This window comes from Piliocolobus tephrosceles, chromosome 2 (genome assembly GCF_002776525.5).
Source record: "Piliocolobus tephrosceles isolate RC106 chromosome 2, ASM277652v3, whole genome shotgun sequence".
Lineage (NCBI taxonomy): Eukaryota > Metazoa > Chordata > Mammalia > Primates > Cercopithecidae > Piliocolobus > Piliocolobus tephrosceles.
Window position 1 is genome coordinate 99,802,443 of NC_045435.1, and position 21,310 is coordinate 99,823,752.

Genomic DNA, 21,310 nt, shown 5'->3' on the forward strand with positions numbered 1-21,310 from the left:
GCGCCTGTAGTCCCAGCTACTCAGGAGGCTGAGGCAGGAGAATGGCGGGAACCCGGGAGGTGGAGCTTCCAGTGAGCTGAGATCTGGCCACTGCACTCCAGCCTGGGCGATAGAGCGAGACTCCGTCTCACAAAAAACAAACAAACAAAAAAAAAAACAAAAATTAGCCCAGTGTGGTAGTGTGTACCTGTAGTCCCAGCTACTCAGGAGAATGAGACAGGAGAATTGCTTGAACCTGGGAGGCAGAGGTTGCAGTAACCCAAGAATGTGCCACTGCACTCCAGCCTCGGCAATAGAGCAAGACTCCATTTGAAAAAAAAAAAAAATCATAAGATAGTTGACTTTTTATATTTAAAAAATTCAAAATGAAAACATTGCAATTTATTTTATGTTTTGGTAGCATTAAGAATGCAAGAAAAAGTGCAGTCTTAATTACAAATTTTAAGTTATACATAGTAATTCTTCTAAAGCATCTGTTCCCATTGTGTTTGGATTGAATATAACGGTTATGCAATTTGTGTTTCTTTTACATGGCATCTGCAGAGTTCACTGGCCTCATTCTGAGATAATATGGAATGGGGTTTTGCTGTGGAAATTGAATGTCACAGGGGCACTCATAGCAACACATAGGGAGTCAGAATAAGATGCTGGGAAGTCATCACTGTACTGCTACACAGCTCCAGCGGAGGACGAGCAGGGAGGGATCAGGCTGTGATGCTTAACATGTGTTTTTGCACCTTCCAAACAAATCTGGCCTGTCTGCCTCACTCCCTCAGTTGATATCCATTGGCCTAGGTGTCTCTGATTCCTTTAGCTCTGATTTGTCTGCCAGTATTGCCCTGGAATTCACTGTATTTTGTGTGCTTCATGAAGCTGTGACTCAGAACCTGCAGGAATTGTCACCCATTGTCACTGATACTCTGGGGGATAGCAGGTGGCAGGGTGGGGGTGGGGTGGGGTGCGATGCTGAAATAGTCACCAGCAGGCTGGTGAGGATAACAGAAGGAACGGACAGCAGGTGGTTACAGTGGTCCCTGTCCACTAATAGGAATGTGTCAGATTGCTTACTGTGATGAGGGCAAAGTTTGCACATTTGGAAATAGTGTAAAATTTTGTCACTTTTTTTTTTCTTGCTGAAGTCCTGGCCTGGGAGCTTGCTAAAAGCTACTTGACTTTGGGTTTTCAAGGAGGAATTTTTAATTTCTGTCTTCTGATTTGTAGCCATAGAAAAGGAAAGTAGACCAAAATTTTAAAACCAAACCACATCCTTTCTCCCCTCTACCTCCTCCTTTCAATACCCGCAGAAATGTGGTTTGGTAAGTTAAAATATATCTTACATGAATACTAGAAAGACAACAGGTTAGTCTGCTCTGACTGCCATAACAGAATACTACAGACTAGATGGCCTAAACAACAGAGTTGTATTTTCTCACAGTTCTGAAGGCTAGAAGTTCAAGATCAAGGTGTTGGCAGGGTTGGTTTCTTCTGAGGCCTCTCTCCTTGGTTTGCAGCCCAGCCACTCTGTGTCCTCACGCTCTTGCCCCTGGGGTCTCCCCAGGTTCTAATTTCCTCTAAGGACACCAGTGAGATTGGATGAGGGGCCATCCTAATGGCCTCATTTCAACCTAGTCACCTCTTTAAAGGCCCTATCTCATTCCATATGCAGCCACATTCTGAGGTACTGGGAGTTAGGACTTTAACAAGTGAATTTGGTGGCTGGCGGGGAGACACAATTCAGCTCGTAACAACAGTTTTAAGTGCAAAAAAGCCCAGAGAAGCAAACACACTTTTCTTTCTCATTTCAGACTTTGATGATAGCATGTTCGTTAAGACCTCAACTCCTGCGGAGTGGATTGCACAGGGAGATTACTACGCCAAGCACCAGTGCTGGAAGGTAAGGGGTTGGACTAGGAGCCAGGGGATGAGGGATCCTTGTCATTGGTGCCCTCGTCAGACCTCACAGGCAGGTTTCCCAACGTGGTATTTGTCACTAGGAAAGGATGAGGGTAATGGTGCTTGTGCCATGTGTTCTGAAACATCAGGTCACCTGAAGATGAAGAGAGCTTCCTGTCCTGCTCCTTTTCTGGTCAGTGCAGGCATGACAACTCTTCATTTTGTCCAAGTGCCAGCATGTGCTGATGGATCATGGAGGGCTGTGGCCTTTGCCCCAACAAGGAATCCTTCTATATATTTTCTTTCCCTCCAGTACTCTATACCTAAAAGCTTTGCTGTCATCATACTGCATCTTAAAGGAGTAAAAGATTGATCTCTCATTTGATTTTTTTCAAATTGACCAAACAGGTTTCATTGCCAATCTGAGTCTGGTGAATATAGGTTAAGCTTTATTATTACACTGCACTGGCCAACTTCCAGCTACAAGCCATCTTAGTGGTCCTGAGCAGTCTTCTTCCAGGAAGTGTTATCTCTGCAGCAGACCTCTTGAAATTTTGAAACTAGGTTAAACAGCCGCATTCCTTTTCCCAAAGTCAGCATTCCTGCACATCACAGGGTCTCGGGTAGGGCATGGCTGGGATGTGTGGAAATAGTGGTGATGACTTCATCTGCAAGTTTTCAATGCCCTACTTAAAGAGTGCTTTTTTTTTTTTTTTTTTTTTTTTTTTTTTGCTTTGATCTAATGACAAGAAGTCAGGTCTTAGGATTGGTTCTGCAGTTCAACAAAGTCAACATGGGCCCAGTCTCATTCCATCTCTTCCTTGTGTCATCTGCAGCTTGTCTGAGATGTTCCCTTTCATTGATTGCCTAATGGCTGCTGTGGCAGTTCCAAGTGCTCCATTCCCTCTGCAGCATTCCAAGCAGGAATGAAGTGCAGGCACTTTCTTCTTGTTGATCTCTCTCTCTTGCTCTCTCTTTTTTTTTTTTAATCATGAAGTCCTCGGTGGTCTTCCTCCTATATCTCATTGGTCAATACTAGGTCACATACACCTTTCTAGCTGCAAGAGAGTCTGGGAGAGCAATCCCATCTGGCAATTTTAACCTTTTGCAGGAGATAAGTTCCGCCAAAAGGCAAGAAAGAGAGGAGGAACTGCTGTGGGTAACTAACCAGCAGTGTCTGACACCACAGGCATGACCACACCAAATGCACATTTCCCTAAGATTTCTCTACCCCAGGCACCTGGAGTGCCCCATGCATGCAGCTCTAGATGATGTTTTCTGAAACAACAACTGGATCTGGGGTTTGGAAAGATCACCACCTTTCTTTCTACACCTCAGTGTTCATGTTATGAGGCTCCAGCTCCTCAAATGTTACAGGAAAACTATCTGCAGTTTCTCTTGCCACTTTGGAACAAATGTTTTGAAACAGTGTTTTCAATGGAGGGCTTGTCCTGCTTCTGATTGGAATTTCATGGAGTTGGGCCTGAGTAAAGGTACTGGGAATTGATGAGGACAATGAAATCACAAGTTCAGGACTTAACAGAAGCCATAGTGTGAGGTATCTGTGATCTGACATGCCTGGAGAAGGAATTTAATGTTTTTTCAGCTCCAGTTCTTTGAAGAGTTTTGTCTATTGTTTGAGAGAAATTGCTTTAAGTCTGTAGCATGTAACTTACATCTGAGATTTATCAGTTACTTCTTGCTGCCAACAATCCCGAAACATAGTGGCTTAACACAAGTCATTTATGTGGCTCACAGTTCTATGGATTGGCAGTGCTGAGTTCAGCTGAGTGGTTCTGGTCTGAGCTGAGCACCTCATGTATCTGCAGTCAGCTGGTCAGGTCTGCTTCTGGGGTTGGCTGGTTCTTGGCTTGGGGGACAGGGGTGACTGGGGTTCCTGGATCATATTTCTTTCCTCCTCCAGCAGGCTAGTCTGAGTTTGTTCACATGATGCCTGAGCAGAATTCAAAGAAAGTGAATAGAAGCACACAAGGCCCCTTGAGGCCTGGCCTTGGAACTGGCCCAGTGTCACTTCTGCTGAATTCTGCTGCCAAAGCAAGTCTCAGCCTAGATTAGATGGGAGGGTAACTAGGCAGCACTCTTGATGGGAGAAGCTGAAAAGCTACACTGTAAGGGGGTATGGGCAGATATAGAGAGGAGTAAAGGACTGTGGCCACCCTGGCAATGTATTATATGGAGTGAAAAAAACAATTTATGCTATTGTAGGTTTGGGTATGTCTGGAAAGTATTTTCCTAAGTATGTAGTATTTAGCTGTAGAAGTTGACCAAGCCTCACAATTTTATTCACTGCCCATCTTTGTTAGAATTGGAAAGAAATATTGAACATTTGGGTCTTGTTATGAAACCAAGAATTTTTTTTTTTTTTTTTTGGTGGGGCAGGGGGTGGGTGTTAGGGAGGGAAGGGAGGGATAATATGGGCAGCAGGTATGGGTCTGAAATTGGAAAACTATGTAACATCTTACCCTTTATTCCCTTCAGAACACTGTTGGTGTTACCCATATGTATTGCCCATGGATATCCAATTATTGCATTAAAAATGCCTTTTGAATATTTGAATCTAAAATCTTTTTAGGGGAGCCAGCACAGATGAGAATGTTATAAAAAGCCTTCTCCTCCCCTGACTTTATTTTGATCCTGCTAAAGGACTTCAGGACTCAGGTGGTTTATTGAGTTTTTGGCTGCATGTCAATAAATGTTTCAGAACTACCACAGAAGATTCATTCATTCAACAAAAAGGGTTCTTAGAATATCCCTTTTCTTTCTCTATGTTCCTAGTCTTCAGCAGCTATGGGCCAAGAATTATGTTTAGATCCCAGTAATCTGATGGTGAGCAAAACAGGCACATACACCAATGCACAGTTCCAGCTGTTGCAGGTGTCACAGATGAGAGACCAGCTGCTCCCAGAACCAACTTCCTGGAAATGGAGGCCTGAGAAGCCTTCTTTGAAGAACAGAGCCTTGAGCTGAAACCTGTAGAATGAATGAAGTTAGCACGACAGAGAAAGGACAGAAGAGCATTTCAGTTAGAAGGAACAGTGTATGCAAAGGCCCTGCAATGGGAAGGAAATGGCACAGGTCACAGGAATGAAAGCAGATCCACACAGAGAGCATGAAGGGGAAAGTGGTCATCCTGTCTACCTTATCAGCATGTGCCACTTAGTCCCTTCCATGCCCACACTGAGACCTAATGTGTATGTGCTGGGCAGAACGTGAACTTCCTGCCCATGTATTGTGTGCTTTAAGACATAGCATCAGCATCCCTGTTTTAGAAAAGCAGCTTTCTGCTGGCAACGATCAGGGTGAAGCCTGACTCCTCTGTGACATTTGTTTGCCTATCTTATAGTCAGAGGATTTGGTAACAGATCTGCATGCCCCAGGGATCTGGATGTGTTGTAATACCATCTCTATTCCCATTTCTGCCTCCAGTATGTGTACTCCAGCTGTTCTGCCAACACTGCAAAGTAGCTGTTGTACTCACCAACTGGGTCAAAGTCCAGAAGAGCCACTGGGTAACTTTGGGCCAGTTGCTCCATGACTCTGACCTGAAGTAGCAACTATATACAATGAGAAGGCTGATACTTATTGCTGTGACTGTTGGAAGATTAAATAAGGGTGTTACTATGGTAGCTTGAAAAAATACGTATTCTGTACCTTTTCGATGGGTGCTTCTAAAAGATACCGTTCAGTATGAATACTGTTGGGTTTTATATTCCAAGACTACTTTCTTTAGAATATCTGCACCTTCCTGCTCCTCCGTCTCAGATTGGGCTGGAGCAAGACTTCGTGTTTTATCAGTACAAATTTATAATGCATACTTTAACTCTTGTTCTGTCTGTTACCTCCATTACCTTGCTGGGAATAAAACTTTTTGCCTATTCCAGGTTGCAGCCAAGTGTTACCAGAAAGGAGGTGCATTTGAGAAGGAGAAGTTGGCCCTAGCCCATGACACTGCCCTGAGCATGAAATCCAAGAAAGTCAGCCCCAAGTAAGAGTCTTGGGATCACTTCTGGTTTGCTCCGATGAGAGCAGCAGTTAAATATTGGTGTTGGGTCAACATTCTGTGGAAATATTATTTTGTTTTCCTTCACCTAGGGAAAAGCAGTTGGAATATTTGGAATTGGCTAAGACCTATTTGGAATGCAAAGAGCCAACGCTGTCCCTTAAGTGTCTGAGCTATGCCAAGGAGTTCCAGCTCTCCGCCCAGCTGTGTGAGAGGCTGGGAAAGGTATGGCTCCTAATCCGCTGCTGCTCCAGGGAGAACTGGGGTTCACTTGAGCAGATTGAGGGGTAGGCTCGACCTCTACTCTAGCAGGAAGAGGCTGCAGTCTTCCAAGGAGGGAGATGCTGGCCCTGCAACTCTAAGGGAACCCTACTTTCACTACTACTGCAAACTTTTAGGAGGCTCTGAAGACAGTATGCATGTGCATGTGTGTGTCTGTGTGTTAATGTCTGTGTTAATATTCAAGGCCTAATATTAACCACAGGGAAACCAAATGCTCAAGCCAAAGGACAGAAGGGTTTTAGAATATACTTCTTTTCTTTCTCTGTGTTCCTAGTCTTCAGTCACCTTGGCTGAGTGGCCTGGCATTTAGATGGAGGTTCCTCGGCTGTGTTCCTAGTAATCACTCTAGATCTGCACTAATTCAGCAGTCACATGTGGCTATTTAATTTACAATTTAAATTAATTAAAATACAATAATATTAAAAATTCACATCCTCAATCTTACTAGCCACATTGCAAGTGCTCATTGTTAACAGAACATTTTCGTCATTGCAGAAAGCTCTGTTGGACAGAGCTGTTCGTCTGGAACACAGCTACTCACAGAGTGGTCAGCAGGCCACAAACTATTATTTGTCTGCAGCAAGATTAACAAAGAAGACAAAAGTAAGCAGTTAGAATTTTTTAAATTGCCATTTGGCATTGCTTTGACATCCAAGTGGTGATAATTTTCCCATCAATTCATTTTTTAACGTGTCAACTATGATGGATTGGAAATTTAAAATGATTTGGTCCCTTCCCACAGGTAGTTGGAGAAACTGCGCTTAAGGAGCTGTGTGGGCTGTTGCATTTTGCCCTATGGGGTGTTACTATCCTTCAGTAGGAAAGGGGGTTTCCTTGTCTGTATGTGAAATATGGTGACTCCTGGGATCCTCAGAGCACCCTGGGCGTTGAGAGGGGTAGGAGTGGTACCTACTGGGACGTTTGAAGTTTGGCCCCAAGTCAGTGCGAAGAAGAGGACAAAGCCCTCCAGGTGCTGCCTACCCTGTTCCATGTTTATTATGGGATGTAACTTCTTAGGTTGTGGGAGATGGGAATGGAACAGGGATACAACACTACTCTCTAGAGGCAAGAAGCAGGCAAGGCACAGGAATCCCTGAAAGGAAAACTTTCACTCTCTTGGCACCTGGATAAACATTTCTTACCATGGGTAGAATGTGTTTGGGGACTGGGAAAAGGGAGGTGATGTGGCCTAAGGATCCAGAAGAAGGCTGCTGCCAAGTTGGTTGATTTGAATCTTGCCAGTCAATTTGAGTGAGATGACCACAAGCAATGGTAAATGAGTAAGAGAAAGTGGCAAGGCCAGATCAGTAGGGCCTTGGTGACTGTGGCAAGGACTGGGCTTTGTTCAAGCATGATGGGAAGCCAGTGGAAGACTTTGCTGGGAAGAGTGACATGAAGCTAATTATCTGGATGCTCTGTGAAGAGGTCAATAGGGCAGCAAGAACTGAAGCAGAAAGGCCAGTTAGAGTCTAGCGTCAGCTTAGGCTGAAATGATAGGGCCTGGACTGCCATGGTGGTAGTGGAGGTGGTGGGATGATGGCACATCTGGGAATGTTAGGGAAACCGAGCAGACAGGATTAGCTGGTGAACTGGATGGGAACTGTGATAGGAAGAAGAGTCTAGTAGATTCTTCTGTTCATGGCAAGCCCACCATTGGTGGGTATGGGGTCCAATCATAGAATTTTATTTCGTTCATCCTCCTCTTCACAGCCAGTCTCCATTGCCATTCTTTTCTCATTAGTAGTTATTCTAATATATTTTATGTATGTGCTCAAATGCATGCATTATTGAAGAATGAATAGTGGTGTCTTCTATACATATAAACTTTAGGCTTATCTAGAAGACATCTTGCTCTGTGTTTTTCCTTTACCATCACTGGCTATGTAGTGTTAGATCTGGCCATGCTTCTGACAGTCATGTATTCCTGAGTGGGCATCCACTGCATTGACGAATTCATTTCCCTAGTGATGCATGTCCAGGTTACCACTGGCTCCTGGCTCCCACACACAGCACCTTGGCACAGTATGTCTTCTTAGGGTTCTGTGAGACGCTTTTTCAAGATGTGTTGTCAGAAACAGGCCTGCTGGCCTAGGGTATGCACATGTTTCACTTCACTAAGTGCAGTCCCTTCGCTTTCTGGGATAGCTGTTCCACTTTGTGCACGAGGGTTCTGCATTCCCCACATTCTTGACCACAGTCAGCAGATTGTGATTTCTCATTTTTCAAACCTGGTGGATGTATTTCACCGTGGCTTTCATTTGTATTCTTCTAATTGTCAGTAAAGTTGAGCATTTTTATTTGTTTGTTAGTCTTTCAAGTTTACCCCACTGCAAACTGCCAGTTTATATCCTTTGCCTAGCTTTCTATTGTGTCTCGAGGAAAGTTTTCTTCTTGTGGTTGCAAGAATTCTTTTTGTCTAGACAGGGCTAGTCTAGTACAGTAGCCATTAGCCACGTGTGACTCTTTAACTTTAAAATAATTAAAATTAAATTAAATTAAAAGTTCAGTTCCTTGGTTGCATTACCAACATTTAAAGACTCAATATTCAGATCTGACTAGTGGTTAGATTGGATAGCAAAGAAACAATACATTTTAATCTTCACAAAAACTTCTATTGGACAGTACTGATCTAGGTGTTATTTTTTTTAAAATTTAGCTGATTTCATATGTCTTTTGTTGAGTGGTTTTGGTGGATTAGTCTGATCTGTCAGTTTTTCTCCTGAAATTTGGGTTTTGGGTTTTGTTGATTATGTTATTTTTGGAAGTCACATGAAGACTCCTTCCACTTGAGTGTGGCCTCCAAGTCACAAAGATATTCTCACACATTTTCCCACAATAGTTTCCACATTTAGATCTTTAATCTACCTGGGGCTTACCTTTGTGTTTGGTGTGAGGTTGGGATTTAACTTTATTTTTCTCCCTTCCAATAATTGGTTTTCCTAATATTATCTATGTTATAGGGTTTTTAACTGGATTCTAACAAAAAGCAGACATATGACTATCCTCTTTATTATTTGTGGTATTGGTTTAAGATTAGAAAGTTAATTACGAATACTCTAAATAAAAGTAAAATTTTACTCCATCCTAGATAAGAGATGCTGCCTATTTCTATAAGCGAAGCCAGTGCTACAAAGATGCTTTCAGATGCTTTGAGCAGATTCAGGAATTTGATCTAGCACTCAAAATGTACTGCCAAGAGGAGCTTTTTGAAGAAGCTGCTATTGCAGTGGAAAAGTAGGTGGTTTTATTCTCTCCCTTTCCCCTCCCTTCCTCCCACTTCTCTCTGGGGGCAGCCTGCTCTGGGTGGTGCTATACTGCTGCTTCTGACATGGCTTGACCACATTGCTCTCTTTCCACTTAAGCAGTGGCCTCGGTGCTGGGTCAGCAGCTCTTTGAGAGCAGGACTCTGTGTTTTCCAGTCTCTTTATAAGCTTTGATGCAGTGTCACAAAGAAAGGGGGCTGAGGAGGATGGGAGTATGTTATGAGTGTGTGTATAATGACATATTCTGACTCCCCTCAGCAGAATAAAGGGGAGTCCTTCAGAGCTTCATTAATTTCACAGGAACCCAACTAATGCACACCTGCTAAAAGAGAAGAATCACAAGTTGGGTAATAAGAGGAAGACTGGTGTAATTGCTGATGCATGTGCAGCCCCCATTTTATCCTTTCTCATTTTATCAAACTGAACAGAGTTGTAGACTCAGATGATTTTGATGCTTTTATGAGAACCAAAGAGATGTTTTTCAAGGATAATTTAGACTATGCATAACACTTGCCCTATAGATTGACTTTCTGATTTCACTCCCTCTTGTTTGAGTTACACCTCCACTATATTTCATTAACTAAGCACACCAATTCCTGATTGAAGCATAAGGAATTTATTCATTATTATTATACTGGTAACAGTGTAAAATAAGGCCTTTGTAAAAATACTTGAATGCTTGACAAGTTTAGGTTTTATTTACATGTGGGAGTTTTATCTACATGTGGGAGTTTTATTTAAGTTGCTCTGTGCTGTATTTTGGAGGAAATTTTCTATTGATTGGGTGATGCCAAGTTGACATTTGCATCCTTTGTCTTTGCAGGTATGAAGAAATGCTAAAGAATAAGACCCTTCCCATTTCCAAGCTCTCCTATTCTGCCAGTCAGTTTTACTTGGAAGCTGCAGCAAAGTATCTGAGTGCAAATAAGATGAAGGAAATGATGGCTGTCCTCTCAAAGCTAGACATAGAAGACCAGCTGGTGTTCTTGAAGTCTCGGAAACGCTTAGCAGAGGCTGCAGACTTGCTGAACAGGGAAGGTAGGAGAGAAGAGGCTGCCCTGCTGATGAAGCAACATGGCTGCCTCCTGGAGGCTGCCAGGCTCACTGCTGACAAGGACTTCCAGGCCTCGTGTCTGCTGGGGGCTGCCCGCCTCAATGTGGCCAGGGATTCTGACATAGAACACACCAAGGACATTCTGAGAGAAGCACTTGATCTCTGCTATCAAACTGGCCAATTGTCTGGCATTGCTGAGGCCCACTTTCTGCAAGGGGTAATCCTGAGAGACTTTCAGAAGCTCAGAGATGCCTTTTTCAAGTTTGACACGCTCAACCACTCAGCTGGAGTGGTGGAAGCACTCTACCAAGCAGCCAGCCAGAGTGAGGCCGAGCCTGAGAAGATTCTGGGCCTGGCTCCAGGGGGCTTGGAAATCCTCCTTAGTCTGGTCAGGGCTCTCAAAAGAGTGACCAACAATGCTGAGAAGGAAATGGTGAAATCTTGCTTTGAGTTTTTTGGGATTTCCCAGGTGGATGCCAAGTATTGCCAGATAGCTCAGAACGACCCTGGGCCCATATTAAGAATAATTTTTGACCTGGATTTGAACTTGAGAGAGAAGAAAACAAAAGACCATTTTTTGATAATGACTGATCAAGTGAAATTAGCCCTAAACAAACACCTTTTGGGCAGGCTGTGTCAGATCACACGGAGCCTACTTGGGAAGACCTACCGAGGAGTCTGCATGAGGTTTATTGTAGGCTTAAAATGCGAGGATGAAAACTGTGAACATTTTCACAGGCCTCTGCGGCGTTGTGAAGCCAAGTGTTTAGTTCAGTCGAAAATGAACTTGGTGGCAATCAACGGGTTGCTTTTGGAAGCCAAAAAAGTATTCCCTAAAATCTTAGGAGAAGAGCTTAAAGAAATTGATTATATTTTGTCTACAGATATGTATGGCCTTTGCAAGTCCATTCTGGATGTCCTTTTCCCTAAGCATTTCCATCAGAGAGTTTTGTCAGAAAACCCCATGGCATGCAAAGAAATCCTCAAACCAAATTACAAATCTTTCCGGTTCTACAGATTTGCTTTAAAAGAGTATATCCACTTTCTGTTTGAAAACGACAGCGCACGCAACCGCCGGGAATCCACAGACCTGTGGCTGAGTGCCATGCAAGCTTTCCTTCTCTCTTCCAACTACCCGGAGGAGTTTGAAAAGCTGCTCCACCAGGAGGAGGACAACTACAACAGGGAACTCAAAGCTCTAGAGTCTGAAAAGGATGAAAGGGGCAGGGGGAGAGGCAGCAGGATAAAAGGAATAGAAGGGAAATTTGGCATGCTGGCACCCAACAGGGATGATGAGAATATGGACAAGACCCACCTGTGCTTCATCCGGCTGCTGGAGAATTGCATTGATCAATTCTATGTGTACAGGAACCCAGAAGACTACAAGAGGCTCTTTTTCCGTTTCATGAATGTCCTCATCAAGAGGTGCAAAGAACCACTCATCCCCAGCATTGGAAACACAGTGGCCCTCCTGGAGTTCCAGTTCATCCACTGTGGGGTGGTGCTGGCCCGCCTCTGGAAGAATGTCATTCTGTGCCTCCCCAAGAGCTACATTGCACTCTTGCACTACTGGGAGTTCCTGTTTAGCAAGAAAGACAAGGAGCTTGGGGATGTATTCTCCATCATTCAGGAATACAAACCCAAGGATGTGACAAGAGCCATTCAGGATTTCCGGTTCCATCTCTGCTACCTCGCCAAGGTGCTATGTGGCTATGAGAATGTGAACTTCAATGTTCTGCTTGATGCCTTCAGTGAAATAGACTATGTGGTCTCGGGTGAGGCTGAGCGGACGCTGGTGCTGTGCTTGGTGATGCTGGTGAATGCTGAGGAGGTCCTGCAGCCGTACTGCAAGCCTCTCCTGTACCGCCACTTCCGGGAGATCGAGTCAAGACTGCAGCTCATGAGCATGGACTGCCCTGGCCAGGTTCCCGAGAGGCTCCTGAAGGTGGTGAAGCGGGTGTTGGTGGCAGTCAATGTGAAGTCTGTGGCTGAGGCGCTGCAGGACCTGCTCTTTGAGCGGGATGAAGAGTACCTAATGGACTGTGACTGGCGGTGGGACCCTGTACACACCAAAGGGTCCATAGTCCGTGGCCTCTACTATGAGGAGGTCAGACTAAACCGCCTGCTCTGTTTGGACCCTGTGGACTACTTTGCTGAACCCGAGTGTGAATTTGGCCAGGATGAGATGGATGAACTGGCTTTAGAAGACCGAGACCATGTGCTGGCCACCATCCTTTCCCAAAAGCAACGGAAGGCCTCCATACAGCGGAAGTTGAGAAGGGCATGCCTGGTGGTGTCTCTGTGCATCAGTTGGAGGAGAAGAGTGGGCACCCAGGTGGAGCGTGTCAGGGAGGAAGCCAGGGAGCCCAGGGCTGGGAACTTCAAAAAGGCGGATGTGGACAGGACCCAGTGTGACCTGTGTGGAGTGAAGTTTACCCGTGGCCCAGAGAACTATTTCAGCCCCAGCAAAGCGTTTGAGGGGGCAGCTTCTGAGGTGGCTGTCCTTTCCAGGGCTGAGTTGGAAAGGGAGGAGTGTCAGGAGAGGAACAGTGAGTCTTACGAGCAGCACATCCATCTAGAACACCACCAGAGGCAGCAAGTGGCCTACCAGAAATACTCAGAATTTTTCCACGAGAAGGTGGACCCGGCCATTGATGAAGGCAAGCTGGTGGTGCAGGACATTGAGCAAAGTGTATGGATCCACAGTCACGTGGGCTCCAAGGAGCACAGTCACATGCTGCAAAAGGTCCAGGAGCACATCAAGAGGGTTTCGGATATGGTGGAGGACCTCTACAGGAGGAAGGCCTGGGATGGTGGTAAGGGTCTGCAGAGACAGGGCCCAGGTGGGGTGAGACCTGGGCTCTGAGAACATTTCTCAGGGTTAAGTTCCTTGTAGTGGCTTCTGATTTGAGGATGGTGGAATCTTGGCCTTAGAAGAAATACACATGAGGAATATATGTTCTCAAGTTACAGCAAACCTCATTGTTTGGATTACCCCTCCCCCAGTTAAAAGTTTGTCATTATCCTTGACTTGGGAGGATTTCCCCAGGTGCTCCAGCAATTTGCATGCCTCTTCCTACAGAGGGTTAAAAGCTTGTGTAGAATGAAGTGCTTTCTCTCCTGGCAGTCAGAATGGCCCTTGCCAGAATAATCTTCTATGGAGAAGATACAGGGAGAATGTTTAAAGTGTTGAGAAAACTCTTTAAGATTCTCTTGACCCATTCATCCCCTGATTAAGATCTGGAAGTGTGTAGCTGGTCTAGCTGGTCTCTTCCTTTTAGGAGGGTCCTTAGGTCCTACCCAGTGTGAGCCTTTCATAGAATTCTTATGTCATTTTAGAATCAGATTTCCCCTGGCTTTTTTTTGTTTGTTTGTTTTAAAAGGAGACAGAGTCTCACTGCATTGCCCAGGCTGGCGTGCAGTGGCATGATCTCAGCTCACTGCAACCTCTGCTTCCTGCGTTCGAGCGATTCTTCTGCCTCAGCCTCCCAAGTAGCTGGGATTACAGGTGCCCATCACCATGCACAGCTAATTTTTGTATTTTTAGTAAAGACAGGGTTTCACCATGTTGGCCAGGCTGGTCTCAAACTCCTGACCCCAGGTAATCTCCCTGCCTTGGCCTCCCAAGGTGCTGGGATTACAGTTCCCTCACTTTCTTATTAGCTACTTCCTTTCAACACTGAGTAGAAGTTATGTATAAACTTAGTGAAACTGCATATTTTAAAACATTCCATAATTCAGATACTCTTTTCAGTTTAAGGTTTAATGACATTTTGAACACAAGTGTCTTAGGAAGGTTTGCAATTGTGGCAGTCTCTATAGACACACAGTAATGGCGTCAGGCTAGCCTTTAGTTGTATAGTTTATACTTGCAGCTGCAGAAGGCAGCTTTGGGTCCCTTACCCCATAAGGAGGGCTCTTTTCAGGGAAAACATAGAGACCAGCTCTTGGGACGTGGAGGCTTTGGGTCTAGTAATTGGTATTCTAGTCCCTGCAATGGCATCTTTACTCAGCTCCCTGTTCTGTGGTTTCTGTAGCGGAGGAGGCGATGACTCGGCTGGTCAACATTCTGATCCTGTCAGTCAGGGATGCACGAGACTGGTTGATGAAAACAGAGGCCCGCTTAAAGAAGGAAGGTAAGGAGTCTTGATTCTGGGGACAGGTAACACTTTGGGTTCTGTGGTTCTTATTACTGCTGGCTCCCGGGGGAAATCTGAAGTGGGGCAGCCCAGCGATGTCAAAAGTGGACTCTCACTGTCTAGGAGCATCACCTCCAGTGATGCAAACTACTAGCAACATAATATCTGCCTTTTCCTATCTGACTATGAGGGCCATTATTCTGGGCATGTGTTAGTTGCCATACACCTCTTGCTGCTCATGAGCTGTACTGATAGTGCTCAGTCACTGCACATACTCAATACAGTGACTACCAAGGATGGACAAAGCATTGTGAAGCTATCCCTTGAGAACTGTTTTCCTGTGTCAATCAGTCATTTAAGTCAGTGGATAGTTACTGAGTTTCTAGTATATATTAGTGTTGTTCTGGGCCTGGGAATATACTTCTGAATAAAACAAACAAAATCACTGGGGAAACTTAAGTGCTTCTTCCTACAGAGGGTTAAATTTGTGTAGAATGAAGCGCTTTCTCTCCTGGCAGTCAGAATAATCTTGCCAAGTTATATGTGATCCAGAATGTCTTTCCTTTTGCCCATTCCAGCCACAGGACCACATTCCTTCTTGCTCTGAGTATTTCATCAACCGCAGATGCCCCTGGAAAATCCAGACCCCAGAGGTGGGGAAAACTTGAAGTGACTTGGCACAAATGTCTGTGCCAATAAAAAATCTTTAGCATTTAGTCCCTTCTGGGGTCTTGGTTTTTGTGATATGTATTTCAAAAGGAAGAGAATTGATATACCAACTCAAGTGTATGGTTCAATTTATGTTTTGCTTGATTTTTTTGTTATTTAAAAGGCCTCTAAAATAAGGCCAGAGGAACCAGCCCATAAAGGAACTTAATTCTAGAGAAGGGTGTTTACTTTGACTCTTTTTGGGAAGCAACATCAGTACTCAAAGGAAATCTCTCTTTCTCTGGCACCCTGGCAGAAAGCTTTATTTCATTAATTTAAACCAATGATTACAGAGACACTAGGTTTTACTAGGATGCTATATTTTACTGTGGATTGGGAAAAAAAATCACCATTCTGCCCTCTCCTCTCCCCTCTCCTGTCCTCTCCTCTCCCTCCCCTCCCCCCCCCCCCCCTCCCCCCCCCCCTCCCCTTCCCCTCCCCCCCTTCCCCCTTCCCCTCCCCTCCTTCCCTCCCCTCCTCTGTCCTCTCCTCCCTCTGTTTTTTGTGATCATTCCTAGCTACCTGTGCCAAGTCACAGTTAGACTACCTCAGAATGTAGTCAAGAATTCATCCAGTGTTCTTCGGATGTCCCTTCCCTAGAGGGAAAGGCTGGGGAATGTTGCCGGGAGCATTTCCAGCTGCTTCTCCAAAGTGGTCCTAACTCTGCCTTGGCTATGGTGCAGACATTCCAAAAAGTGTTTGTTTGTTTGTTTGTTTTTTTTTGAGACGGAGTCTGGCTCTGCCGCCCAGGCTGGAGTGCAGTGGCCGGATCTCAGCTCACTGCAAGCTCCGTCTCCTGGGTTTACGCCATTCTCCTGCCTCAGCCTCCCGAGTAGCTGGGACTACAGGCGCCCGCCACGTCGCCCGGCTAGTTTTTTGTATTTTTTAGTAGAGACGGGGTTTCACTGTGTTAGCCAGGATGGTCTCGATCTCCTGACCTCGTGATCCGCCCGTCTCGGCCTCCCAAAGTGCTGGGATTACAGGCTTGAGCCACCGCGCCCGGCCTAAAAAGTGTTTTGTACACAGCCCTGTACATCTAGTTTTTTTGGTTCTCCCTGGCAAGTTTGCTACCCTAGCTGAGGTTGACGTTCTGATGAGTTTCTGCTTGCTGAAGTGTATGGCAACTACACCTTTCTTTCACAGGTGTTGTTCAGGAAGATGATTATGAAAATGAAGTTGAAGACTTTGGTGAGCTTCGTCCTAGAAGGCGTTCTCGGAAATGTGGAAAGCAGAGAAAATACTAATGTCCATACAGCTGCTGCCTCCTCATCCTTCGGAACATTCCATTCTGACTTAGAATTCTGAGTGCTGTGGCAGAGGACAAAAAAAAATGTGACTTAGCATTTTAAAAAGTAGGGGAGTCTAATAACACCACTGCTTTTTGTTCTCATTACTTCTCTTTCAGTGGCTTAGGATCTGGTTGCTCCCTCACCTCTGAAGTGTTTCCAAGTAGAGCCTAGCAGTATTAGTTCCCCTCACAAGCAAGTTCAGGTAGAGGAGTTGTAGTTGAAGGGAATGTTGGGACTCCTCACTGCATGGTCGCTGGGGTGTCTGGCTCATCCCATCATGACACGAGTTGGTAGCAGAGGACTAGGTGTTAAGACAGACTTTCCTAACCTCAGTTGCTGCTGCTCTGGGCCAGGAAATCTCACTATGGATTCCCTCATCTCCTGCCACACTGCTGCAGCATCAAGTGTGCTCTGAGAGCTGTATGTGCCCAGGGGTGGGCTCTGTCACTGGCCATCCCGACCCCAGGACACATGCTGGTCATCTCTGGGCCCACTTGTAGTGTAGTTTCTTCTGTTAGAGATGTTAGCCTTTTCTCTCTGTGGCAACTTTTCTGCCTTCCCTCCCTCTGTTTTTTGTGATCATTCCTAGCTACCTGTGCCAAGTCACAGTTAGACTACCTCAGAATGTAGTCGAGAATTCACCCAGTGTTCTTCAGATGTCCCTTCCCTAGAGGGAAAGGCTGGGGAATGTTGCTGGGAGCATTTCCAGCTGCCTCTCCAAAGTGGTCCTAACTCTGCCTTGGCTATGGTGCAGACATTCCAAAAAGTGTTTTGTACACAGCCCTGTACATCTAGTTTTTTTGGTTCTCCCTGGCAAGTTTGCTACCCTAGCTGAGGTTGACGTTCTGATGAGTTTCTGCTTGCTGAGCTCATCACTGTGGGACAGTGACCTGCAGAGCTTCAGGCTGGAGCAAATGGACAGAGGAGGAAGCCAGCTAAGTCAAATCCGTCACTGCCACATGGCTGGCAGGCCTTATAAGAGGGTGGATCTGGGCCTGTTTGCAGAAGGCCATTGCCTACCCTCTCCGCACAGTGAGCCAGCGGCCATCAGCGTGGTCCCACCCTTTATGCCTCTCTGATAGTTACTGCCCACCCTTACCCCACCCCTCAGCTCAGCCTGGTGTGGAAGGCCAGGTGCACGTTGGTCTTTGATTGTTCTGTCCTCACAGCAGAGCCAGCTTTCCCCCCATGTTGCTGCTTTCGCTGCTCATGCTGCTCATTGTTTTCTCTTCCTTGTCTTTCCAAATTGTTTCCTTGAAATGCTTGTTTCTAATTTTTCTTAGATTATGTTTCTAATTTTTATTCCAGGTATTTTTTTTTTCTTACTTGACAGAAAAAAAGAAAACCCCAATAATATCTTGCTGTATTATCACATTTTTTTATAAAGGTAAAGCATTTCTTTTACATGCTGCTGTTTTATTTCCAGTCTCTACTCAGAGTAAGGGGTTAAGTCTTGGAGCTGGTTCCCCCTGGTCAGCTGATTGATGCTGGCTAGGACAGAAGCTTCCTCTGCCTTCAGAGATTCAGAAATCAAGGGACACAGAAAAAGCCCAGTCCAGGACTCCCAGCTGGTTGGTGTTCTCAAGGGCCTGCCTCATGCACATTCTTTCCAATCTGGATGCTCCCAAGCATGCACGGATTGGACAGTAAGGAGTTTTGTCTGTACCATGTACTGGGGCTTTCCCAACAAGGAACATTGACCTGGAAGGCAGGAGACCTGGAATAAAACTCCTCTCCTATTCCTAACGAGCTGTGTAATGCCAGGTGAATCGGGTCTATTCAACACGGAGCACCTTCATGCTGCATTATGTAGGAGCCTCATGACCTGGTGTAGGAGAGATATGGAAATGTGAGAAAAGAGCGGTGATAGACATGTGTATTGCATGGGTGGTAAATGCATTTACATAAGCCAGCTGGGCTTCAGTTTCCCCTTTTGGGAAAGTGGTCTAAGGTCCCTTCCTACCTGATCCAGAGTGGTTCTGTAAGCTGTTGCCGTGGTTTTGAGTACTCTCCAGTCTTGGTGCTGCGATGCCTGTGTTTGCTTGCATCAGGTGAGCAGGACAGCTGAGTCTTAGCAAGCAAAGCATCTGATCTTACCCTTTAAAATTAAAGAGGCTCAAAATGGGACAGGTGATCCTGCTGTCATGTCTTTATTAGCACTGTCCAGTAGAACTATCTGAGAGATCCATCCCCAAAAATCTGACTCCTCAACTCATAAAGCTCCTTAGAGTGGGGGTGTGGAGGTTAGGAGAGAAGAATGGAATTCAGCAGAAGAGTCAGTAACTTCCCTTAATGACCAGAATCCTGGGCCCAGTTCATAGCAGTGGCTTCGGTGTCTTGGACTTGCCTGGAAGTCCAGGATGGGGGATGTGTATCTGGGGTCCCCCAAGATCACCACTCTTAGTCTTCGTAATTCATTAAGAGGGCTCACAGGACTCAGCATGTAGTTAGAGTCATGGCTCTGATTGATTATAGCAAAGTCATACTAAGCACAACTGGCAAAGGAAAAGGCCCATGGGGCCAAGTGTAGGGGATACCAGGCGTAAGCTTCCAGGGCTCCTTTCCAGAGTCACACAGAATAGGCTTCATTTCCCAGCAATGAGTTGTGACAACTTGCTGTGTGAAATATGCCAATCTGGGGAGCTCATCAGAGACTCAGAGCTCAGGGTTTCTACCAGCAGCTGGTCATATGAGTATCTTCTGCCTAGCACATACCAAAGTTCCAGAGTCTCAGAAGGAAAGTAGCGTTCAGCACAAACCACATTGTTTATACAAACTGCTTAGGCAGTGTGAGCCACATTGATCAGTTCTAGGGGTATTGGGAGCCATTCTGAAATCCAAGTTCCAAGACTCAGTGAGCAGACCCTTCAAAGGGCAGCAGTTAGTCCTGCTGGGACATTTTCTGCACAGAGGGTTCCCCCAAGTTGGGGCTTTGTCATGATATCCCACTAGCTTGCCTCACAGGCACCCTGTGTATCCAGCCACTGGATAGGCACCTATGTACCTCCTGTCTATCTTCCCAGTCAAGGAAGTGAATCTTCAGAGATAGTTCATTTTCTAAAAACCCATCATGATGAAGTAACTGTTTTTCTAAGTGCCTTAGACATTTACTTCAGTTCCTTGCAAATTTGAATGCGAAGTGTTAAGCATTCAGAATGCTGTTTGGGTTCTTTGAGGCCTGCTGGGGAAAGGGAGAGGGCCGTATAAACCTCTGGTGACTGTTTCCTCCTTCCACCAACACACACACGCACACACACACACACCCTTGGACCTGATTAGCCAAGAGCTCTTGTTCTCCTCACATTCTCTCTCTCTACACACACACACACACACAGACACACACACTTTGACCTGATTAGCCAAGAGCTCTTGTTCTCCTCACATTCTCTCTGCAACAAGAGTCCAGTCTTCCAGGAAGAACAAACTGACACGGGAGCTAGCAGCATCCTAAGCTCTGTGCTAGCACCTCAGTACTTTACCAAATCACTGGTGGGGAAACTGAGGCCCAGATGATACAACTTGCCCTGGGTCACAGAGCTGGTTTGGGGCAGGGCTGATACATGGACCTGGGTTTTCCAATTCTAACTAGCACCCTTTCCACTAAGGACTCAGGCGCAAAGGTCAACAGCAGATGCCAACAATTCTTTCTCAGAGCCTATCACTCCTGCCTACTAGTGCATAGTGTGCCAGCTCTTGGTCATTTAGAGAGCTCATTCTCTTCAGTCTTTCACTCATCTTTTGGCAATAGTGTTTTCCTATAGAAAAGTGAGGCCCAGCAGGGAAACTTGTGTGCATTCTACTGTCACCCACCTGGAGCAGCTTGGCCTCTGTCCTTCAAGAACGGGACAGAGCAGCTGCCCAGAGTCATTCCCAGTGGATGGCACAGCACAGCGTGCACCGCTCCCACAGTTGCCAGTTTTACTGTCTTCAGCACCCTCAACTTTCACTACCCTGAGCATTGTAGTTTACATACGAGAGTCATCCACTGCACCACTACTCCCAAGCCTAGGGACAAAGATGCTGTAATTCACCTTTTCCTGGGGAGCCTGCCTCTGGTTCCCTGGAGTGGTCACTTGTAGTCCAAAATGAGTCCCAAAATGCTGGACATCCTGGCCAGCACCAACTGCCATGAGCTTTGTGTGACTTACAGCTTATGTTGCACCTGCTCTCAGGTAGTGTGGAAAGAGGAAATATTAGTGTTCATAATAGGTTCTGGTTGTCACCAAGATCTCCCACTGATGACCAGAGTGCATCAGCTATTAATCTCTCTAGTGACGTCAAAGAGGCTTTTCTGGGCTCCTCCCAAGGGGCTGAGTCTAGTGCTGCCAGATGGGCTCACAGTTAATGGAGATGTGAGAGGGATAAGGCTGGCAGATGGACAGGGCTTGTACTTTGCACTCTGGAGCTCTCAGAAAGAGCCCTCCAGGCCTGGATAGGAGGATCACTCCTGTGGCCTAAGAAAATGACCAAGGCTATAAATATCTCATCTCAAATCTCAACAAAGCAACTTCCAGGTTTTACCTTATATACACATATGAGGCATTCCATTTTATTTGTAAATGTTAATGGCATTGGATATGAGCTTCCTCTGTTTCCTTCTGATTTCAGTATGCCTTTGATAATGTTGGGGTTTAATGGTCTAACTGTATAATACATGGAAT

The 21,310-nt window shown here is 45.5% G+C and overlaps 1 protein-coding gene across 2 annotated transcripts in view; it reads left to right on the top strand.

Moving 5' to 3' along the window:
* Positions 1 to 18,055, top strand: part of TRANK1 (tetratricopeptide repeat and ankyrin repeat containing 1) — a 128,693-nt gene extending 110,638 nt beyond the window's left edge. For both annotated transcript variants that reach the window (XM_026454883.1, XM_026454884.1), the window contains 7 exons: positions 1,806 to 1,894; positions 5,796 to 5,899; positions 6,007 to 6,139; positions 9,285 to 9,430; positions 10,283 to 13,329; positions 14,551 to 14,649; positions 16,504 to 18,055. In XM_026454883.1, the coding sequence (XP_026310668.1) occupies positions 1,806 to 1,894; positions 5,796 to 5,899; positions 6,007 to 6,139; positions 9,285 to 9,430; positions 10,283 to 13,329; positions 14,551 to 14,649; positions 16,504 to 16,604 (3,719 nt within the window). In that variant the 3' untranslated portion in view covers positions 16,605 to 18,055. The remainder of the gene's footprint in view (positions 1 to 1,805; positions 1,895 to 5,795; positions 5,900 to 6,006; positions 6,140 to 9,284; positions 9,431 to 10,282; positions 13,330 to 14,550; positions 14,650 to 16,503) is intronic.
* Positions 18,056 to 21,310: the final 3,255 nt, after the last annotated feature.